This window comes from Brachyhypopomus gauderio, unplaced genomic scaffold (genome assembly GCF_052324685.1).
Source record: "Brachyhypopomus gauderio isolate BG-103 unplaced genomic scaffold, BGAUD_0.2 sc66, whole genome shotgun sequence".
Classification (NCBI taxonomy): Eukaryota; Metazoa; Chordata; class Actinopteri; order Gymnotiformes; family Hypopomidae; genus Brachyhypopomus; species Brachyhypopomus gauderio.
The window spans coordinates 1284244-1301209 of NW_027506887.1; the positions used below are offsets into that span (position 1 = coordinate 1284244).

General features: G+C 50.2%; 2 protein-coding genes across 4 annotated transcripts in view; one reads left to right on the forward strand and one right to left on the reverse strand.

Annotated features, from left to right (window-relative positions):
- The window catches only part of lrig1 (leucine-rich repeats and immunoglobulin-like domains 1), a 29271-nt gene extending 15432 nt beyond the window's left edge, over positions 1-13839 (forward strand). The window contains exons 4-18 of one of the 2 annotated variants that reach the window (XM_076989178.1): positions 973-1110; positions 1362-1505; positions 2205-2348; positions 2990-3133; positions 3487-3630; positions 6265-6345; positions 7521-7592; positions 7895-7966; positions 8088-8251; positions 8575-8895; positions 9071-9352; positions 10288-10722; positions 10861-10992; positions 11089-11446; positions 11810-11936. In XM_076989178.1, coding sequence (XP_076845293.1) covers positions 973-1110; positions 1362-1505; positions 2205-2348; positions 2990-3133; positions 3487-3630; positions 6265-6345; positions 7521-7592; positions 7895-7966; positions 8088-8251; positions 8575-8895; positions 9071-9352; positions 10288-10722; positions 10861-10992; positions 11089-11423 — 2608 coding nt within the window. In that variant the 3' untranslated portion in view covers positions 11424-11446; positions 11810-11936. Of the gene's footprint in view, positions 1-972; positions 1111-1361; positions 1506-2204; positions 2349-2989; positions 3134-3486; positions 3631-6264; positions 6346-7520; positions 7593-7894; positions 7967-8087; positions 8252-8574; positions 8896-9070; positions 9353-10287; positions 10723-10860; positions 10993-11088; positions 11447-11809 lie in introns of both variants that reach the window. The other variant, XM_076989177.1, reaches the window with a different exon arrangement.
- Positions 13840-14944: 1105 nt separating this feature from the next.
- slc25a26 (solute carrier family 25 member 26) overlaps positions 14945-16966 on the reverse strand; it is a 36664-nt gene continuing 34642 nt past the window's right edge. The window contains exons 10-11 of one of the 2 annotated variants that reach the window (XR_013124963.1): positions 15459-15840; positions 14945-15342 (exon numbers count right to left, since the gene is read on the reverse strand). Coding sequence is in view for 1 of the 2 variants with exons in the window: in XM_076989192.1 (XP_076845307.1) it covers positions 15744-15840 (97 nt within the window). In the remaining variant the exon portion in view is untranslated. Of the gene's footprint in view, positions 15343-15375; positions 15841-16966 lie in introns of those variants that run through there. The other variant, XM_076989192.1, reaches the window with a different exon arrangement.

A 16966-nucleotide genomic window follows, 5' to 3' on the forward strand; every position in this document is an offset into this window, starting at 1 on the left:
TTTGGATTTGTGAGCGTCCTTCTGCCAGATCAGCGAAGGGAGTTCTGGGTGGCGTACGTGTGGTGATTGGAGCATGTTGATGTTCAGAGGGTCACGGGGACACGCCAGATTGTGCACGGACACAGCGGCCGGACGGCAAAATGATTTCTGATCCAGTTCTCAGGCCACAGATCTGAAGCAGAGGGAGGAGAGGAGGGATGGACAGAAATAGAGAACACGGCAGTTCCCCCGGAGAGATGACTTATGGGAAAGAGCGTGTCTTCAGTTAGACAGGCCACTGTCCTGTTATTCTAATGAGTCTTATTTTGAACAGCTGGGAAACAAGTACTTCTAAACGGAGACCTGGGCCAAGAGTTACATAAAATGGAAGATGTTGCTACTGCAGATGAGTTTAATTCGGATTTTCATCGTTGATTGCTACACGTCGTTAATTTGTTGTGCTGGGATCCTGGTGTAGCTTTGTTGGTAATGCTGGTGTTTGTGGCCAGTGCACTGCAAATATTTTCTTTTGATGGATATTTTAACTTGTTGAGATCGTGTGTTTGTGTGTGTGTGTGTGTGTGTCAAGATACTTTCTGACATCTGACATGTGGGCGTGTCTGGGTGGTGGCAGCGGTTGATTAAACCGCAGTAACTTCTCCTCTGTATGCCCCGATTCCACATCACAGACCTCGTACCACAAGTGTCTGATAGACAGTCAAATGCATAGGGGGTGGGTGTGTGTGTGTGTGTGTGTGTGGGTGTGTGTGTGTGTCCATACATCCTGAACATTGTACATCAAGTGTTTTCTTTTCAAATCAGAAGAGCTTTGGTGATGTAGTTTCATCTGCATGGTTCTGTGGTTCACATGGCCCAGTGTGGCCGTGGCGAGGAGGAGAGCTGCATGAACCTCTCCACCAGGCCCACCACCCCAGGAAGAGCCCTGTGAGGAACCGGGGCTGACCCAGTGACTGCGTTCTCTCCCACTCACAGGCACCATAACAAGATCGCTAGCGTTCAGGGGAGCCGTCTGCAGAACCTCCCCCACCTGCTGACTCTAGACCTGAGTCATAACGACCTCCTCGATCTGCGAGAGCACTGCTTCCCACCCGGACTCCACATCAGAGAGCTGTGAGTGAACCGCGCGCGCACACACACACACACACACACACACACACACACACACACACACACACACACACACACCAGTTCGACCTTTTTCCTGCTTTGTGTTTTTCTTCCCCTCTTCCATGTTTTTCTCTTTCTTGTTTGTTTTTCTCACTCTCCTTTGACATCACCTTCGGTCATCTCCCGGAGCTCCGCTTCCTGTAACCTCCCGTTCTGCTCAGACATGTTGGTTTGTGCCGTCTGTCTCCTGGTAGGTTGCTGAGTGCTAATAAGATCGTGCACCTGGAGTTCGGGGCGTTCCGGAACCTGGCCGACACCCTGCAGGTCCTGAGGTTGAGCAGGAACCGGCTCACCCAGCTCCCCGTCAAAGGCCTGGAGCTGCCCCAGCTAACACAGCTGTGAGTGTGCCCACACACACACACACACGTCTCCTGCCAATTCCACACACTTCTACAAGCTTCTATGGCTTCATGGCTCCAGTTGATGGAGGGGATTTGTTGGTCCAGTCCAAACTCTGACCCAGTCCAGTCTCCTGAGAGGACGGAGGAGGAGGAGGATGGGGAGGCCCATGTCAATCAGATGTTTATCGTATGTGTGTGTGTGTTCCCTCTGTGTTGTGCAGCAAGCTTCATTGCACATTTGTTACACAGGCACTATTGTATCTCATGTCTGCTTGTGTGAATGAGGCGGAAACACAAATCCTCCACCTCGATCTCCTCTCGGGCGTCTCTCATACACACGTGTGGTTCTGCAAAGCCACAGCTGTGTATATGATCCATTCTTATACGACAAATGGATCAGATGATCCTCATGGACTGGTGACATCACAAAGGGGACTCCGCCCCCCTGCCGTGAAGTGTCTGTCACTCAGGTGATGAGATGCAGGGCCACAGTCTCCGCCTCAACGCTTTTGGTTGCAACGAGCTCCCTGGTGGCCCGGCACACATTCTCTGGTTGCTCGTTGCTGTAGGGAACTGAGGGTGTTGGAGTGGGTAATTTAGTTTGGGGGTAAAACCCACCTAAGATTTTGCAGCCGGAGTCTATTGCAGTGTCGATTTTATGCGCGTGTGTGTCTCTCTGTGTGATCGATCCTCCAGAGACCTGAGCAGGAATCGGCTTCGTTTAATTGAGGGCTTGACGTTCCAAGGCCTGTCCAGCCTGGAGGTTCTGAAGCTTCAGAAGAACAGCATCAGCAGACTGACGGATGGGGCGTTCTTCGGTCTGGCCCGCATGAGAACCCTGTGAGTCCCGAATGTAGCACTGGCACTCCTGCACAATCATGGCCTCCGGACCATTACACACAGCTTGAACCACACTTAAAACGTTTGTAAAAGCATTTGTTTTGTTTGATGGAAATTGGCACCAACTGTCCAAAAAGATGTATTTTTGTATGTTGGAGGGGGGTGTCAGGACCAGGGTTCTGTATGTTGGAGGGGGGTGTCAGGACCAGGGTTCTGTATGTTGGAGGGGGGTGTCAGGACCAGGGTTCTGTATGTTGGAGGGGGGTGTCAGGACCAGGGTTTTGTATGTTGGAGGGGGGTGTCAGGACCAGGGTTCTGTATGTTGGAGGGGGGTGTCAGGACCAGGGTTCTGAGTCGTGGTTTTACAGCTGTTAACCCTGTGTTATTTTTCTGGTGTTAATAAGACAATTTATAGTGTGCTTATATCGGGACGGAACTGGACCAAGACCAGTTTTGGCCTTGAGCCTTGAACCCCAGAGCACCTCACTTAAGTCTGTTCCCGCCAATATGTGTGAAGAGACGTTCACGGGTTCAGCACCATGTATGTAGCTGTGAGAGTGCCCCCTAGCAGGCTGATGGGTAGGGTCTTTCTCCTCCCTGGCGAGCCCTAGTGACGGATCTCTGGCATTTGGTTTTCATAGCCATTTGGACTACAACAACCTGAGGGAGGTGAACAGCGGCTCCCTGTATGGCCTGGAGAACCTTCTGCAGCTCCACCTCTCCAACAACTCCATCTCCAGCTTCAATCCCGAGGGCTGGACCTTCTGTGAGAGGCTGCGGGAACTGTGAGCTCAAGCCCCCTCCATACTCACTCACTCCACTCACTCACTCACTCACATGTCAATTGCCAAGACAATAGAAGTACTAAAAATGTAAATAAATAAATAGGAAACAAATGATAAGTAGTTATTATAAAGTGCATAAACCAAGATAACAGAAATAGAAACAAAAAACACTAAATATATTAATAAAATAATAATAATGAGATATAGTGGGTCTGTTAATCTCTCCATCTCACTCTATTGTCTCTGCAAATGCAACTACCAGAAACTACTGGACAAAGACAAACTTAAATCTTACTAACACTGAACAACTCAAGACTGTCCCCCTCTCTGTCCCCCCTGTGTGGCTCTGTTAGGCACCTGGCCCATAATAACCTGACGAAGCTGACTGAGGGCAGTTTTATGAAGCTAGTCAACCTGCAGTCTCTACATTTGAGCCACAACTCTCTGGGCCATATTGCTGAGGGCGCCTTCCGAGGACTGAGTTCCCTACGTCTGCTGTAGGTACCCCGCCGTGTCCCTGCACTGGCCATGTCAGGTCAACCTTTTAAGGACCTGGAATGCTTTCAGCGTTTGCTGTCTTCCTGTACCTATTGGAGAACGTGCTTTTTTAACTGTATGATTGTTATGCTCGACACATTCAGTGACTTGGTGTGTGTACTTTTCAGTCACTACATGTACTTTTAATATTGAAAAAGCTTTTAATGTTGTTAAAAGCATGTCAGCATGCACTGTTCATTTTCTTTGGTCTCTGCTGCACCTGCTCTGAGGCATCTGATTTGTGTGTGTGTGTGTGTGTGTGTGTGTGTGTGTGTGTGTGTGTGTGTGTGTGTGTGAGTGCTTTTCGACACATCAATGCACAGTCAAAGCTTTAAAACAGAATTAGATTTCATTTGGTCTTTTTTTTCTTTTTACGCTTCTAAATCTGGATTGAAAGCGTTGGCTGTAGACTGCGGTTCCTTTGTGCCTTGGGGGGGACAGGGCTGCCACCTCTGTTTAGTGTGTGAGTCTTTGTGAGGACTCTTTTCAGTGCCGGACGCTTTTCTTCACTGCACTGTTGTCTTTGCTGGCCTGCCGGTTCCCACCGGGGCAGCGTGCACATGTGCGACCCGCCAGAGCCCTGTCAGAGAACCCGCCACCTTCTTAAAGACACACTCCCTATAACCGGACACGCACCCAAACCCCCCCCCCCTCTCCCCGCACACACTTACCCAATAACCACATACGCACATGCACACACACTCCCAATAACCACATACGCACGTGCACACACACTCCCAATAACCACACACGCACGTGCACACACACTCCCAATAACCACACACGCACGTGCACACACACTCCCAATAACCACACACGCACGTACACACACACTCCCAATAACCACACACGCACGTGCACACACACTCCCAATAACCACACACGCACGTGCACACACACTCCCAATAACCACACACGCACGTGCACACACACTCCCAATAACCACACACGCACGTGCACACACACTCCCAATAACCACACACGCACGTGCACACACACTCCCAATAACCACACACGCACGTGCACACACACTCCCAATAACCACACACTCCTGATTGTTTTGATGCCTTGCTCTCTTTTCACTTCTTTGCTCAGTTGTTGTTCTTTGCGCTCTCTCTCTCTCTCTCCTCTCTCTCTCTCTCTCTCTCTCTCTCTCCCCTGCCATGCTGTTGGCAGGGCTGAGTGGTGGGGGCGGGGCCTTTAAGTGAGAATGAGGGCCTCTGTTCAGACCTCCCTCCTCTCACCATTCTTCCTGCCTGTCTGGCCGGACTGCTGGCCCCCTCCTCCCCCCCCCCCGTTTGATGTGCTAATTTGGCCACCTTTGTGTGCCATTCGGGAGAGTTTCTCTGGGGTTTCGTGTGGTTTGTCATTTTCTCACCCCCATCTTTACACATGCTTAAAATATTTTGTCTTTTGTGTGTGTGTGTGTGTGTGTGTGTGTGTGTGTGTGTGTGTGTGTGTGTGTGTGTGTGTGTGTGTGTGTGTGTGTGTGTGCGGTACATGAGATGGGTTTAATCTGATCAGGGCTTCTCACTGGTGCTGTAAGTGAGAACAGGGGAGAGCTTTAAATGGAGGAGCATCTCTCTCCCCGGGCCCAGAGCCCTAGTGACTGGCCCCATGTTTAGGGTTGGGGTTGGTGGGAGTGGGCTTTGGACCCGCAGAACCAAGCCTTTAACGACCCGGAGCGCCTTTAGGAGAAGCCAGCCAGAAAGAGAGAAGGAAATGGGTGGGGGTTGTTAAGAGCTCGCCACAGAGGCAGACTGCAGTTTGGGGTAAGAAACAACAACCCCCCGCCCCCACCCCCCTCCCCCGAAGGTGGCACACACCAAAACCTGAAAACCTGAAATATCTCCTCTTTTGTTGCTGTTAGCGTTTTCTGCTTTTAATGGTCTAGATGTTTGGGGTTATGCCCAGGTGGGCATAAAACCTAGTGAAGGGTCTGCAGCTGGGCATGCTGGTGTGGGTGTGTGTGGCTAGAGGGGGAGGGGGGGGGGGGCACGCTCACATTCGCTGGTGTGAACCACTCGTGTTCCAGGACCCTCCAGCCGGTTCACTGTTCTAACAGGTTCCAGCGGCTGCGTGTGTGCGTGTGTGCGTGTGTGCGTGCGTGCGTGCGTGCGTGAGAGGAAGGTAACGCTCATCTGCCATATGTTGTGCATACATGTGCCTGGCTGCGTGCCTTCTACATCATTGTTGACAAAGGAAAGAATGTCTTTGACTGGAAGAAAGAGAGGAGATGGAGAAAAGGACTACTGAGTGGGGGGAGTCTTCTTGTGTGTGTGTGTGTGTGTGTGTGTGTGTGTGTGTGTGCGCCTGAGCCCTGTTTCTGCCAACACTGTCTATTCTACACTCACTCCTTTTTCCTCTCACTCTCCCCTTCTCTCATTCTCACTCAGCCCTTCTCCCCCTCTCACTCTCACTCTCACTTCTTCCTCTTTGATTTCACTCCGAGTTATGCTTTATTGGTACGACTGTTTTAAGTTAAAAGAAAAGATTTTAAAAGTTTAAAAAGATTACCAAAGCAAATCTGGCTACCCCCTCTACTGTCACACACTCTCACTCCCTCTCACTCTCTCATGCCTCTTCTACCACAGAGTTCTGGACCACAATGACATTTCTGGAGCAGTCGAGGATGCCACCGGTGCCTTTGTAGGTCTGGAGAGCCTCAGGACCCTGTGAGTGTGTCTGTTCATCTCCATCAGTTGTGTGTGTGTTAGTGTATGTGCATGTTGGTGTGTGTGTGTATATGTATGTGTGTGGCAGATTTTCATCTGAGCGGATTACCTGGGATGGATATAAATGCTCTGTACTCTTTTTCAATTGATGAGCAGATGGCACAGTCCAGTTCATTTCAGTATGGATTATACATGCAGAGACCAATTAGGTACCTGCTATATTACTGTGAAAGTTTGACCAGTCCTATTGTCATGCAGTGAGAATGTGACCTTCCATCTTAATTATGCCAATAAAAAAGGACATAGCTGAGAACCAAAGGAGTTAGAATTACCTTTTTTTGTAGTGCTAACTGGTCCCTGTTGGCTTTCATTCTTTTTATTAGCATTCATTAATTAGTATTCATTAGCTTTCATTAATTAGTATTCATTAGCATTCATTAATTGGTATTCATTAGCAGAATTGGCATTCGTTTGTGTCATTTGCATGTTGGAGTGAATTGTTACAGAGGTAAATATCCTGTAGAGGAAGCACGGAGCTGAGATGGGGAGCCTGGCGTAGAGAGCGAGGGTGCCCTCTGTTGGTGGGTGTCCTGGTGGTGGAGGCAGGGTGTGGAGAGGGTGGTGTTCCTGGGCAGTGAATGGTTCCTGCCACTCTTCCCTGCACTCTCCTGCACGTCTCCTGCACCCAGGAGTGTGTGTTGGTACTGTGATGGAGTGGCGGTGTCGTGTTGGTGGGCTGCACCTGTTCCCGGGCCTGAGGGCTGAGGCACCTTTCTTTGGTGTTCTGGTGGAGCGTGAAAACATGCTCTTGTGAAGCTCCCCGTTAGGAGAGCAGCCGAACGCTTGTCTGCTGGCGTGGGCGGGGCCGTCTCTCCCTCCCTGTCCCCCTCTCTGACGGAGGACTAACTTTTGAAGACTGATCAACACCTTGATCCACGGCCCATGACGAAGCTTGTGTTTATTACTCTACAAGCGACTGAGTGGGCCCTGCCCCCTCACGAGGCCCCACCTTTAATCTGCTTGATTCTAATGGAGATTAAAGAGAGTCCAATCCCCTGACTATTTCCTAAACTCTGCATGGTTCAAATTTCCAAAGCTCCATTCCACTGTCATCAGACTCAGCCTTCCTAACTGTGCTTTCTCCCTCTCTGCCCCTCCCCCTCGGCAACTTTTAGGGTTCTGTTTGGAAACAGGATCAAGTCGGTGGCCAAGAGAGCCTTCTCAGGCCTGGAAGCCCTCGAGCACCTGTGAGTATCCCACAATACTGTGCGGCCCAGCAACAGTCTGCCAAAAGCAGATGCTTGAGAGGGCTGCAAGCAATTTACTCGCATGTTTGCAAAAGGAGATGGTGGAGGCTTCTTCTTGACTTGGGCCGGCTGAATCTCCAACCCTTCACCCTGCTAGGAAACAAACCGTTCTTTAACAGGATTTCCTGAGATCAGGAGTGTGTGTGTGCGTGGGTGGGTGGAATGAGATGCATGTCTGTATGGCGACATGGGGATCTTGTCACGTCCTCTCTGACCTGAAGACTCTCTTCCTGTCTGGTCAGGAACTTGGGGGACAACGCCATCCGTACCATCCTACCAGAGGCCTTCAGCAAGATGAAGAAGCTTCGCAGTCTGTACGTTCTGTTAATTGCAGCCACACTGATACAGATCACACACATTCACACTAATACAGAACACACACAATCACACACAGTCTTGCTTTAGTGATCTCTCACTCTCCCTCTCCTTCCCTAGTGAAATCCGGAGTGATAGTTTCCTGTGTGACTGTCAGCTGTCCTGGTTTCCTGAGTGGCTGGTGACCCACGGTCTACAGGCAGGCGTACAGGCTACATGCGCTCACCCCAGCAGCCTACAAGGCACCAGCATTTTCCAGGCTCCGCCCCAGAGCTTTGTGTGTGGTAAGCCCCGCCCACTCCTGCTGCCCTGACGGCACGCGGCTGCCGCTGTTCTCCAGGGGGCGGTGAGGAGCATGTTGAGTTCAGGGTGGGTCTAATCTTGTTGAGCCTCAGGTAGAGAAAATCATTTTCTAGGACATTTAGAATTTAATGTTTCACTACTGGTGAATGTTACAATTGGGAACTAGCGTTAAATTTGTTAGCGTTAAATAGAGTTTAATGATGAGTAAGTTATGTGGGAGTCACTAGTAGTTGATTGGCTTGCCACCCATCAAGCAAGTGCATTAAACCCTCCCCCCATCTAAAACCCCACCCCTCCCCTGTAGACGACCTGGCCAAGCCGCACATCACGGCGCACCCCGCGGCAACAGCGGCCGTGCTGGGTGAGGACGTGCGGCTAACGTGCGTGGCGGTGAGCAGTAGTAGTGTGCCCGTCACGCTGACGTGGCGTAAGGACCAGGAACCGCTGGAGAACGCCAAGGTGGAGAGCTCGGCCCGGCCACGCCCACCCGATGGCGCCGTCACCGACTACACGGCCGTGCTGCACCTCCGCAGCGTGGCCTTCGAGCATGAGGGCCGCTACCAGTGCATCGTCAGCAATCACTTTGGCTCCGCCTACTCCAGCAAGGCCCGCCTCAGTGTCAGCGGTGAGTTCAGACTAACTCCTCCCACCCTGGTCTTCTCCTTGCACACTTAGAATTTGGAGCAAATTGAGTTCTGAATCTGCACACGGGCAAATCCGTACTCCTGAGGACGAGGGTGTGAGGAAGGAACGTTTGCATGATGATGAATAAAATGAATAATTCCGAAACTCTCACGCAGTGCTGCCGTCGTTTGTGAAGACGCCACGCGATGTGACCGTGCGGGCGGGGGCCAAGGCCCGGCTGGAGTGCGCTGCCCGGGGTCACCCGCCACCCCAGGTGGCCTGGCAGAAGGACGGAGGTACGGACTTCCCCGCGGCCCGAGAACGCCGCATGCAGGTGATGCCGGACGACGACGTGTTCTTCATCATGGACGTGAAGCCCGAGGACACGGGCGTGTACAGCTGCACGGCGAGGAACACCGCAGGAACCATCTCAGCCAACGTCACGCTCGCCGTGTTGGGTAAGGGCAAACTCGGATTCCCAGAAGCCCCTGCTCTGTTTAGCACTTCCTCCCGAGAAGAATGGAACCCGGGAGGCCTGGTCTTCTCAGATAGAGCGTGCTGTTGTAAACGGAGTTCGGACAGGCCTGGATTATATGGAGGAAGTTTTTGTTGACTACGTTAAAGAAGTATGAGAAGTGAGTGTTATAAGTGAGGCTAGCATTACAGACAGAGAGACAGACAACCCTATTAAAAGATGGACAGAGAGACAGAGAGCCCTATTTAAAAACAGACAGAGACAGACGGAGCCCTGTTGGCTTTCAAGAGTCCCAACCCTGTTGGGTCTGGCCTTCTAAAGCTCGAGGGATTTGTCTAACTCTAAGCTTAGTTCCACGGCATGAAAGAATGTGTTTAAATTTTTTTTTCTCCCTGTTTGCTGCAGCTGTGGCCTTGTACTTGGGCTCAGAGGTGAAAGGTCAGAGAGGAGGTCATGGGGAGGGGAGGGTGTGAGGGCAGAGAACTGAAGCAGTGGGATGTGGGAGCTTTTCTCAATCCTGATCTCAGCTGCCCACAGGCTGCCGAGGGGCAGGGGTGGGGCTAAAGGGGTGGGGCTAAAGGGGTGGAGCTAAAGGGGTGGGGCGAGGTGCACCTGCTTCACACCAAGTCAATTCACAGGGGGGGTGTTTACACTTATCGAATTTCTTGTATTACATTCAAAGCATGTATATATTTTTTTCAAAGCTATATTTTTAATGCTTGAAACTTTCGTCTTGATTTTAGAAGGAAAAACAGGTTTGCGATTTTAACCACCTGCCTCTATAACACTAAAGGGATTTAAAAACAGTTTGGGTTAAACTTCGTAAGTCGTTGTACGCCTGTGGTACGCCGTGTTTATAAGCTAAAGTGTCTGTGTGCGGTGTCTTTCCTCTCATGCGTCTCTTTGCCCCCCCCCCAGAGACGCCCCACCTGGTGCAGGGTATGGAGGACCGCAGCGTGATTGTCGGGGAAACGGTGGCCCTACAGTGCAAGGCCCTTGGGAGCCCACCGCCCCGCATCACCTGGTTACGGGGGGAGGAGCCACTGCACCCCAGCGACCGCTACCACTTCACCCCCGGCAACCAGCTGCTGGTGATCGGCAGCGCTGCCCTGGAGGATGCGGGTCGCTACACTTGCGTGATGTCCAACCCGCTGGGCACGGAGCGCGCTCACTCACGCCTGAGCGTGCACCAGCGCTCCGGCCGAGCCTGCACCCCCCAGACGGGTCCCAGCACGGTCACCGTGGGGATCGTGGTCATCGCCGTGGTGAGCAGCATCGTAGCGACGTCACTGGTGTGGGTCTGCATCATCTACCAGACGAGGAGGAAGAGTGAGGAGTGTAGCGTCAACACCGGTGCGTTTGTCAACCGAATCTCGCTCGTCGTGTGTCGCATTTCACCGTGTGTGTGTACTCAACTTACATACTGCTCATTGATTACATACGGCACCTTAGTGTTCATAACCAGTGCTGATTTAATCTTTGCACTTCCAGATGAGACCATCATCCCCCCTGATGTCCCGAGCTACCTGTCCTCCCAGGGCACTCTGTCCGAGAGGCAGGACATGTGTACACGAGTGGAGCCAGGCGGCGGCCTAGTGACACCTGCTCACAGCCACAGCAATGGTACGTCACCTCGTCCCCGGTAAACGTGATCGGGAACCGGTCTGACATTTCTTCCCGGCTGTTGGTGAGCTCATGGAGTCTTCCGTTTCTACCCAGGTGGCCTTCACTTTCCCATCGTGTGTGCCGACTGCATGGAGAACGGCACTGGCTACTCTGGGCCGTCGGGCTACCCCCCCCGAGTAACCACAGCGCCCCCTTCATGTGCTGAGTACCAGCAGACGCAATCCCCCTCGACCTTTGCCAGCCCCAGGGTGGGTGACGGCCACTACGACGGCACGCCCGACGGACTCCCGATGGACTCCCGCACACCCGTCTTCCCCAGCAACCACGACAGGGCGCCGCTGACGTCCAACAAGAAGCAGAGTGATGGGAAAGGTGGGCGCTCCGTGCGAGACGGGCACAGGCCGGGCGTGTACGCCATTCGCAGTTAGTTCTACCCCTGCCCAGTATGCAGGTGCGAAACATCTTCTATCTGCTGAGATGCCCTCTGCCTCCAGCTTTGCTGAGCTGACGTGCAGACAGGTCCCGTCCTGTCGCCCCCAGCTCACCTGGCATGTTGGCCCACACCCCCCTCCCCCACAGCTTGACTCGGGACGAGCAGCTCTCAGCAGGCGTGCGGGCACACACAGCGTTTCATGACCCCGGGGCCGGGCGAGGGAACGTGTGAACGTGTGTTTTATGCCGCCAGCCATCTGATGGGTTTCTTTCTCCTCTCCCCTGTCTGTCTGTCTCCTTACGCTTCACTTCAGGATCGTCATGTTGACTGTACTTCTTCAGATTTACCAAATGTTTCACTCTCTCTCTGTGTCTCTCTCAGGGTGTTTGTCCAACCGGATGGGGACGGCGGCAGAGTCTCCATCGCTGGACGATGTCCGGCGTCAGTCATCCAAACTCGCCCCCTCTGGGCCCCCCTGCACGGACGTTCTCTGTACCTCTGAGCTCACGAAGACTCTGTTACCCAGAGACCACACTCACACATCCAGAGCCTGCCCTAGTGAGAGCGCCCCCCTTAGGCAGGACAGCGACTAGCACCCTGCCACCATGGCTAAGACTTTTTATTGTTGTTTTATGTCTTCTTTGCACTGTGAACTGCTACCTCACACTGAGGAGTCAGGTCGTGTTTGCTCACGTGCGCGTGTGCAGATGTGGGTCGTGTTTGCCCACGTGGGTGTGTGCATGTGGGTCGTGGTGTCCCGGCGTTTGAAGGCGAGGCTTGGTTGGGGGCGTTGGAGTCCCCATCTGAGCGTTACTGCTGTACATAGTTAAAATCCTCCCCAGGGAGGCTTCCACCGCTCAGAAATGTGACTTGCATTTGAAGCATGCTAATGTAGGGAATACTGTACAGCACAACGGAGAGAGAACATTGGGCTTGGAATTGTACATAAGAGTTTTGATATATAAATATATATATTATATTATATAACTTTTACAGAAGAGTATTTGAATCTATTCTGTGCATGGTCCGATCGGTGTGATGCTGTTTTTCCTCTTTATACAAACCTCCCAAGCTCGTCCCGGTGCCTTATTGGTGTGAACGGTGAAGCTGAGAGCCGATTGGTCAGACGTCTCTGAGAGACGATTGGTCATACATCTGCTCTTTGTTTTTCTGCACTTGAAATTTTCAGAACCCAAACACCCTTCATCTGTGGACTTAGCACAAGGTTAATCTCTACTGGTCTTTTGTTATGGAAAAGTAAGGTGTTTATGGATATACCAACGGTTCAGGCCCAGCATCATACAGTGTACACTGGTACAAGGTATGGAAAATACTATTTATGGAGCAGTACAAATATGTCAGCACTTTGTTATTAATAGTATGGCATTTTGGACATGTATAGGGATATTCTGTTTTCAGCCGGTATCGCCACAATGAAGTCAAAGTTAAATAGGAATGTATAATGTTCAACAACAGCAGGCTTGTGCAGCCAGGCCGCTCTACTAAACTCCTGTGAATTGTTCTGTTTTGCGGCTCAGGCACAGGCCTGCCTACTGTGGAGGCGACATCACCGTGATTAACTGTGAAACTGCAGATTTGCATATTTGCAGAATTGCAAATTTGATGTCTTGATTAGCTCCTCCCTCTGCTAAGGTATAGACCACAAGAATGCTGCTTCACTTACTTAGGGTTAGCCTGTGGTACAATGAAATAATATTTTTTGTTTTTATTGATGGGGGTTTTGTAACACCTTTTAAGGAAAATAACGATTGTGGACTTCTCCAAGAAAAATAAAATCTAACAAACATTGTTAGTAATAGGAGATAATGCTGCCAAATGATGAAGAGAAAGAGAGGCTCTTGATGGCAGGGCGTCTCAATCTGTTAACTGGTTTTCAAAGGTTCCAGTGTCTTCTCACAGAAAACCAACATTAGCCTAGCTAATCTTCAGTAAACATTAGCTAATGTGGCATTTTCATCAGTAAGCATCTAACTAGCTAATGCTAACTTTACCTTGTGTGTGTCTAAGCCAAATAACAGCTCTGTGAAGCTTAGTCACCCACGAGACACTACAGCTACCAAACGCTCGAGTTAGTCAGAGAGATGCGCTTGACTTAGCACCTGGTTTGGTCTGGTTTATATAGGGGGACTTGAGTCAGCAAGCTCTTTCAAAACAGCCTTTCAAAGGAGGAGTTGGCCAGTTGAACCTGTCTGCTTCATATGTGCTGTCCTACCCAGGAACACTTTCATACAAGAGGTTTGGCTGTAATTGGGTTTTGCAAACTCCAAGGTTCTTTCTCCTTTTCTGGGATTAAGTTATTGCAATGTACTCGAACCGATGTACAAGGCTGTTGTAATAACGTTGAAGTGTTTACCAGGCAGGTGTCTAATAAAGTCACATTTTCATTCTTTGATGTTTGTCATCTGAGGTGTTCTGTTTAGTCCAGCTGGTCTCCGTATTGAGTTGGTGTAAATTAACAGTGCAAGCGTTGTATTGAGCAGTGTGTTGAGACTTGATCCTCACTTGTGAGGGTCAGTAAGGTTCTTTCATGATGGTGTTTCTCTATGCAGCCCTCAGAGTCCAGGTTTGCTCCAAGGTGGCTTCCAGCACACCTGTACCAACCATTCAGGTTTCTCAACACTGTGCTTCAGGTGTGACAGGAGTTGGAATACAACAAAAATATAGAGCACCTGGCGGGCCCTCGGGGTCTGGGCTGTGAAACGCTGCCATAGAGGAGAATGCTGTTCAACGCCTGATACTCAATACTGCCACGTGGGTCAGTTCCTGCAGGTCCTTGTGAACTTTACAGAGAGGTCGGTGGTCAATGAGTTCAACTAAATGCTCTGTGAATAGAACACCTGACCAGTGTTAGGATTCAAGGGTAAAGACATTAAAGCATTCACAACTCAAAGGCTAATCCGATCCTACATAGGTGGAATAATTCAATGCCCAAGTGGATGATAATTTAAGGGTAATTTTCCTAAAACCATACTCCTTAATACTTAATGCACAAATGCAACAGCTAGTAACAGATAATGAGTCAGTGAGACTTGTGTGTTATAATTTCGCGCCTGACCATAAGCGCTCGACTCAAAGCTGAGAGCGGCGGAAGCGTTTATACTGGACACGTCACATTCTTTGCCATGTTCTCCGAAACAATATGTGGTAGTGTAAAGAAATACCCCTCAAAAAAGTGCTGGAATTTCAGCTAAAGTACTTGAAAATGCTTGAAATTGTAACTATTTCGTTTCACAACAAACGCCTCTCTCAATTGAGCGATTGTGTTACGTTTACAAGCCTCTTGTAATTCCAGGTCAAAATATTGGGAGAACGTGAATACGTTGAGATTGGGCATTTTGAAAATAAACAACCATTAAATAAACAACAAACAAGCTTATGTAATACAATAATTATTTTATTACCGAACACGGTACCATCTCTTTTAATGTGATAAAAAGCTAATTATTTTGAATCATTTAGAGTAAGTGTGTATTTGTATAAACATGTAACTTAATTAAGCTGAAGGTACTGGGAAATATTGAAAATGGACCTTGAAAGTGCCGTTCAAGTGCTTGAATTCCACTTTGTAAAGGTATATGAACCCTGCAAACATGACTTTGTTCATTCCGCTGAAGGGCCAACGCGCTTGGGCGGAGCCACCACGATTGTATAAATTTTGACTGGATCCTTGCGCCAGTCGTGACGAGTCAAGTATAAACCTAGCTTTAGGCAAATTAGACTGCTTATGGTAAAGGTCACGATCCTCCTAGAGGTCTACAGTACCCTGAGTTCAGTTTCAATACAAGTTGAATGTCCCTCATCAAATCAGTGCAGTAGAGGTTTATCCGGCTGTTCAGGTGTGGTGCCGGAGCAGGTACGGAAGTGCTCGGTTAAAGATGAGGTGTCCACGACAGCTGCACACAAAAATAAACCACAAACACTCCGAGTCCCATAAAACACTTTTAATACTGCTTACAAGCACACTGAGGGCTAACGTTATCACGACAGCTCTTCCATCTCAACAAAATACCTGGAACTCAGGCTGTTAAACTTTACATGCTGTGCACTGGTGGCCAGGTAACGTGATCGGATGGGATCTTTCTCAGGCATGCCAGACGACCAGTGCTTCGTCCTGAACAGGGTCTTCTGCTGGTCTGACCTACAGACATCTTGCTTCACTCTCTGTGCTGGCAGAATGTCACATGTTGTCAGATCTGAGATCAGTTTTGTGGTTTGCTTCATTATTGGCGACAACCGAGTCTGGCTAGGGAGAGCTGACAGTAGATCAGTGCTGGAGTCCACGCCACATGTGCGTCTATAACAAAATGTGACGCACTTTCTCGTAAGCGCCGAGGAAGATGAAGCCCCCGATGCTGATGAAGGCCATCCTGGGGATGCTGCCAGCAAACAGCCTGCCGAGAAGACGAAGGAGAAAGAAAGACGAGACAGGAGATGAGACATGAAGCCTCAACAGTCATGAAGGCTGTTATGCCAACACTAAGATTGAATTTAGCCTCTTTCTGTGGGAGCCTCTTTACGTCTGAGTAGTGGAAGGATTTGCTTAAACAAGGAGTCATGACTGATGTCAATATTAATACATGGACACAAATATTGTAATTTTAGGTTCAGTAGATTCATTACTGTGTAATACACTAACTGTGCCACTACATATCATTATTAAAGGTATAGTAACTGTACTCTGAAAACTCTTACCAAAACACGTGCAGCTAACTGGTATTGTGCAGCTAACTGAGGCTGTCACTAGTATTTACATAAACACAGTTCCTTCACTGCAGTGAGTCTGCAGGTAGTGTGTGTGTTTGCAAGTGTGTTCTGCACAGCGACCACGGTGTGTGCGTGTGTGAGAGGAATCTGTAAAGTAGGCCCTTGGTGGGGCAGCTGGAGGGATGGAGCTACGGGTCCTGACAATACAGCCTCCACCCTTCCTCCACCTCTTCGCTCCCCACACCCACCCCTCCTCCACCTCCCCACCCCTCCGGGGGCTCTTTTCCACACAGCTGCTTTTGGTATTAGCTCAGGCCCCGGGGGCCTCTCTGCATGACGGATGGCCAGATGACATTCACACGCGTCCCTCAACCATCCAGCACGCACACGCACACACACACACACACACACACACACTCTCTCTCTCTCTCTCTCTCTCTCTCTCTCTGGCTTCCTTTCTCTTCCCTCTCTCAGAATCCCAGAATTCTCTTTTGCTGACTGAGGAGTTCTGCCTGCACACCCCCACGCTCTAGTGCTCTCCAGTGAGCGTCGGAGCAGGACCCCATGATCTGCCGACCCGACCCGGTGCGGTCCCGGCCCTGCTGGTGCTAGCTTTGCAGAGGTTTACACGGTGGCTCCTGACACCTGTGCTGGGTGGGGGAGGTGGATGGAGGGACACAAGCCGGTTTATGGGCCTCAGTTTAGAAACAGGGTCACAAGTGGTGTACCCACTAACACATCAATTTTGTCAACTGCAAAGCTGTACAAGGTGCCAAGCACGTTAGACATGTCACTGCTATTCCAGTAATTCCC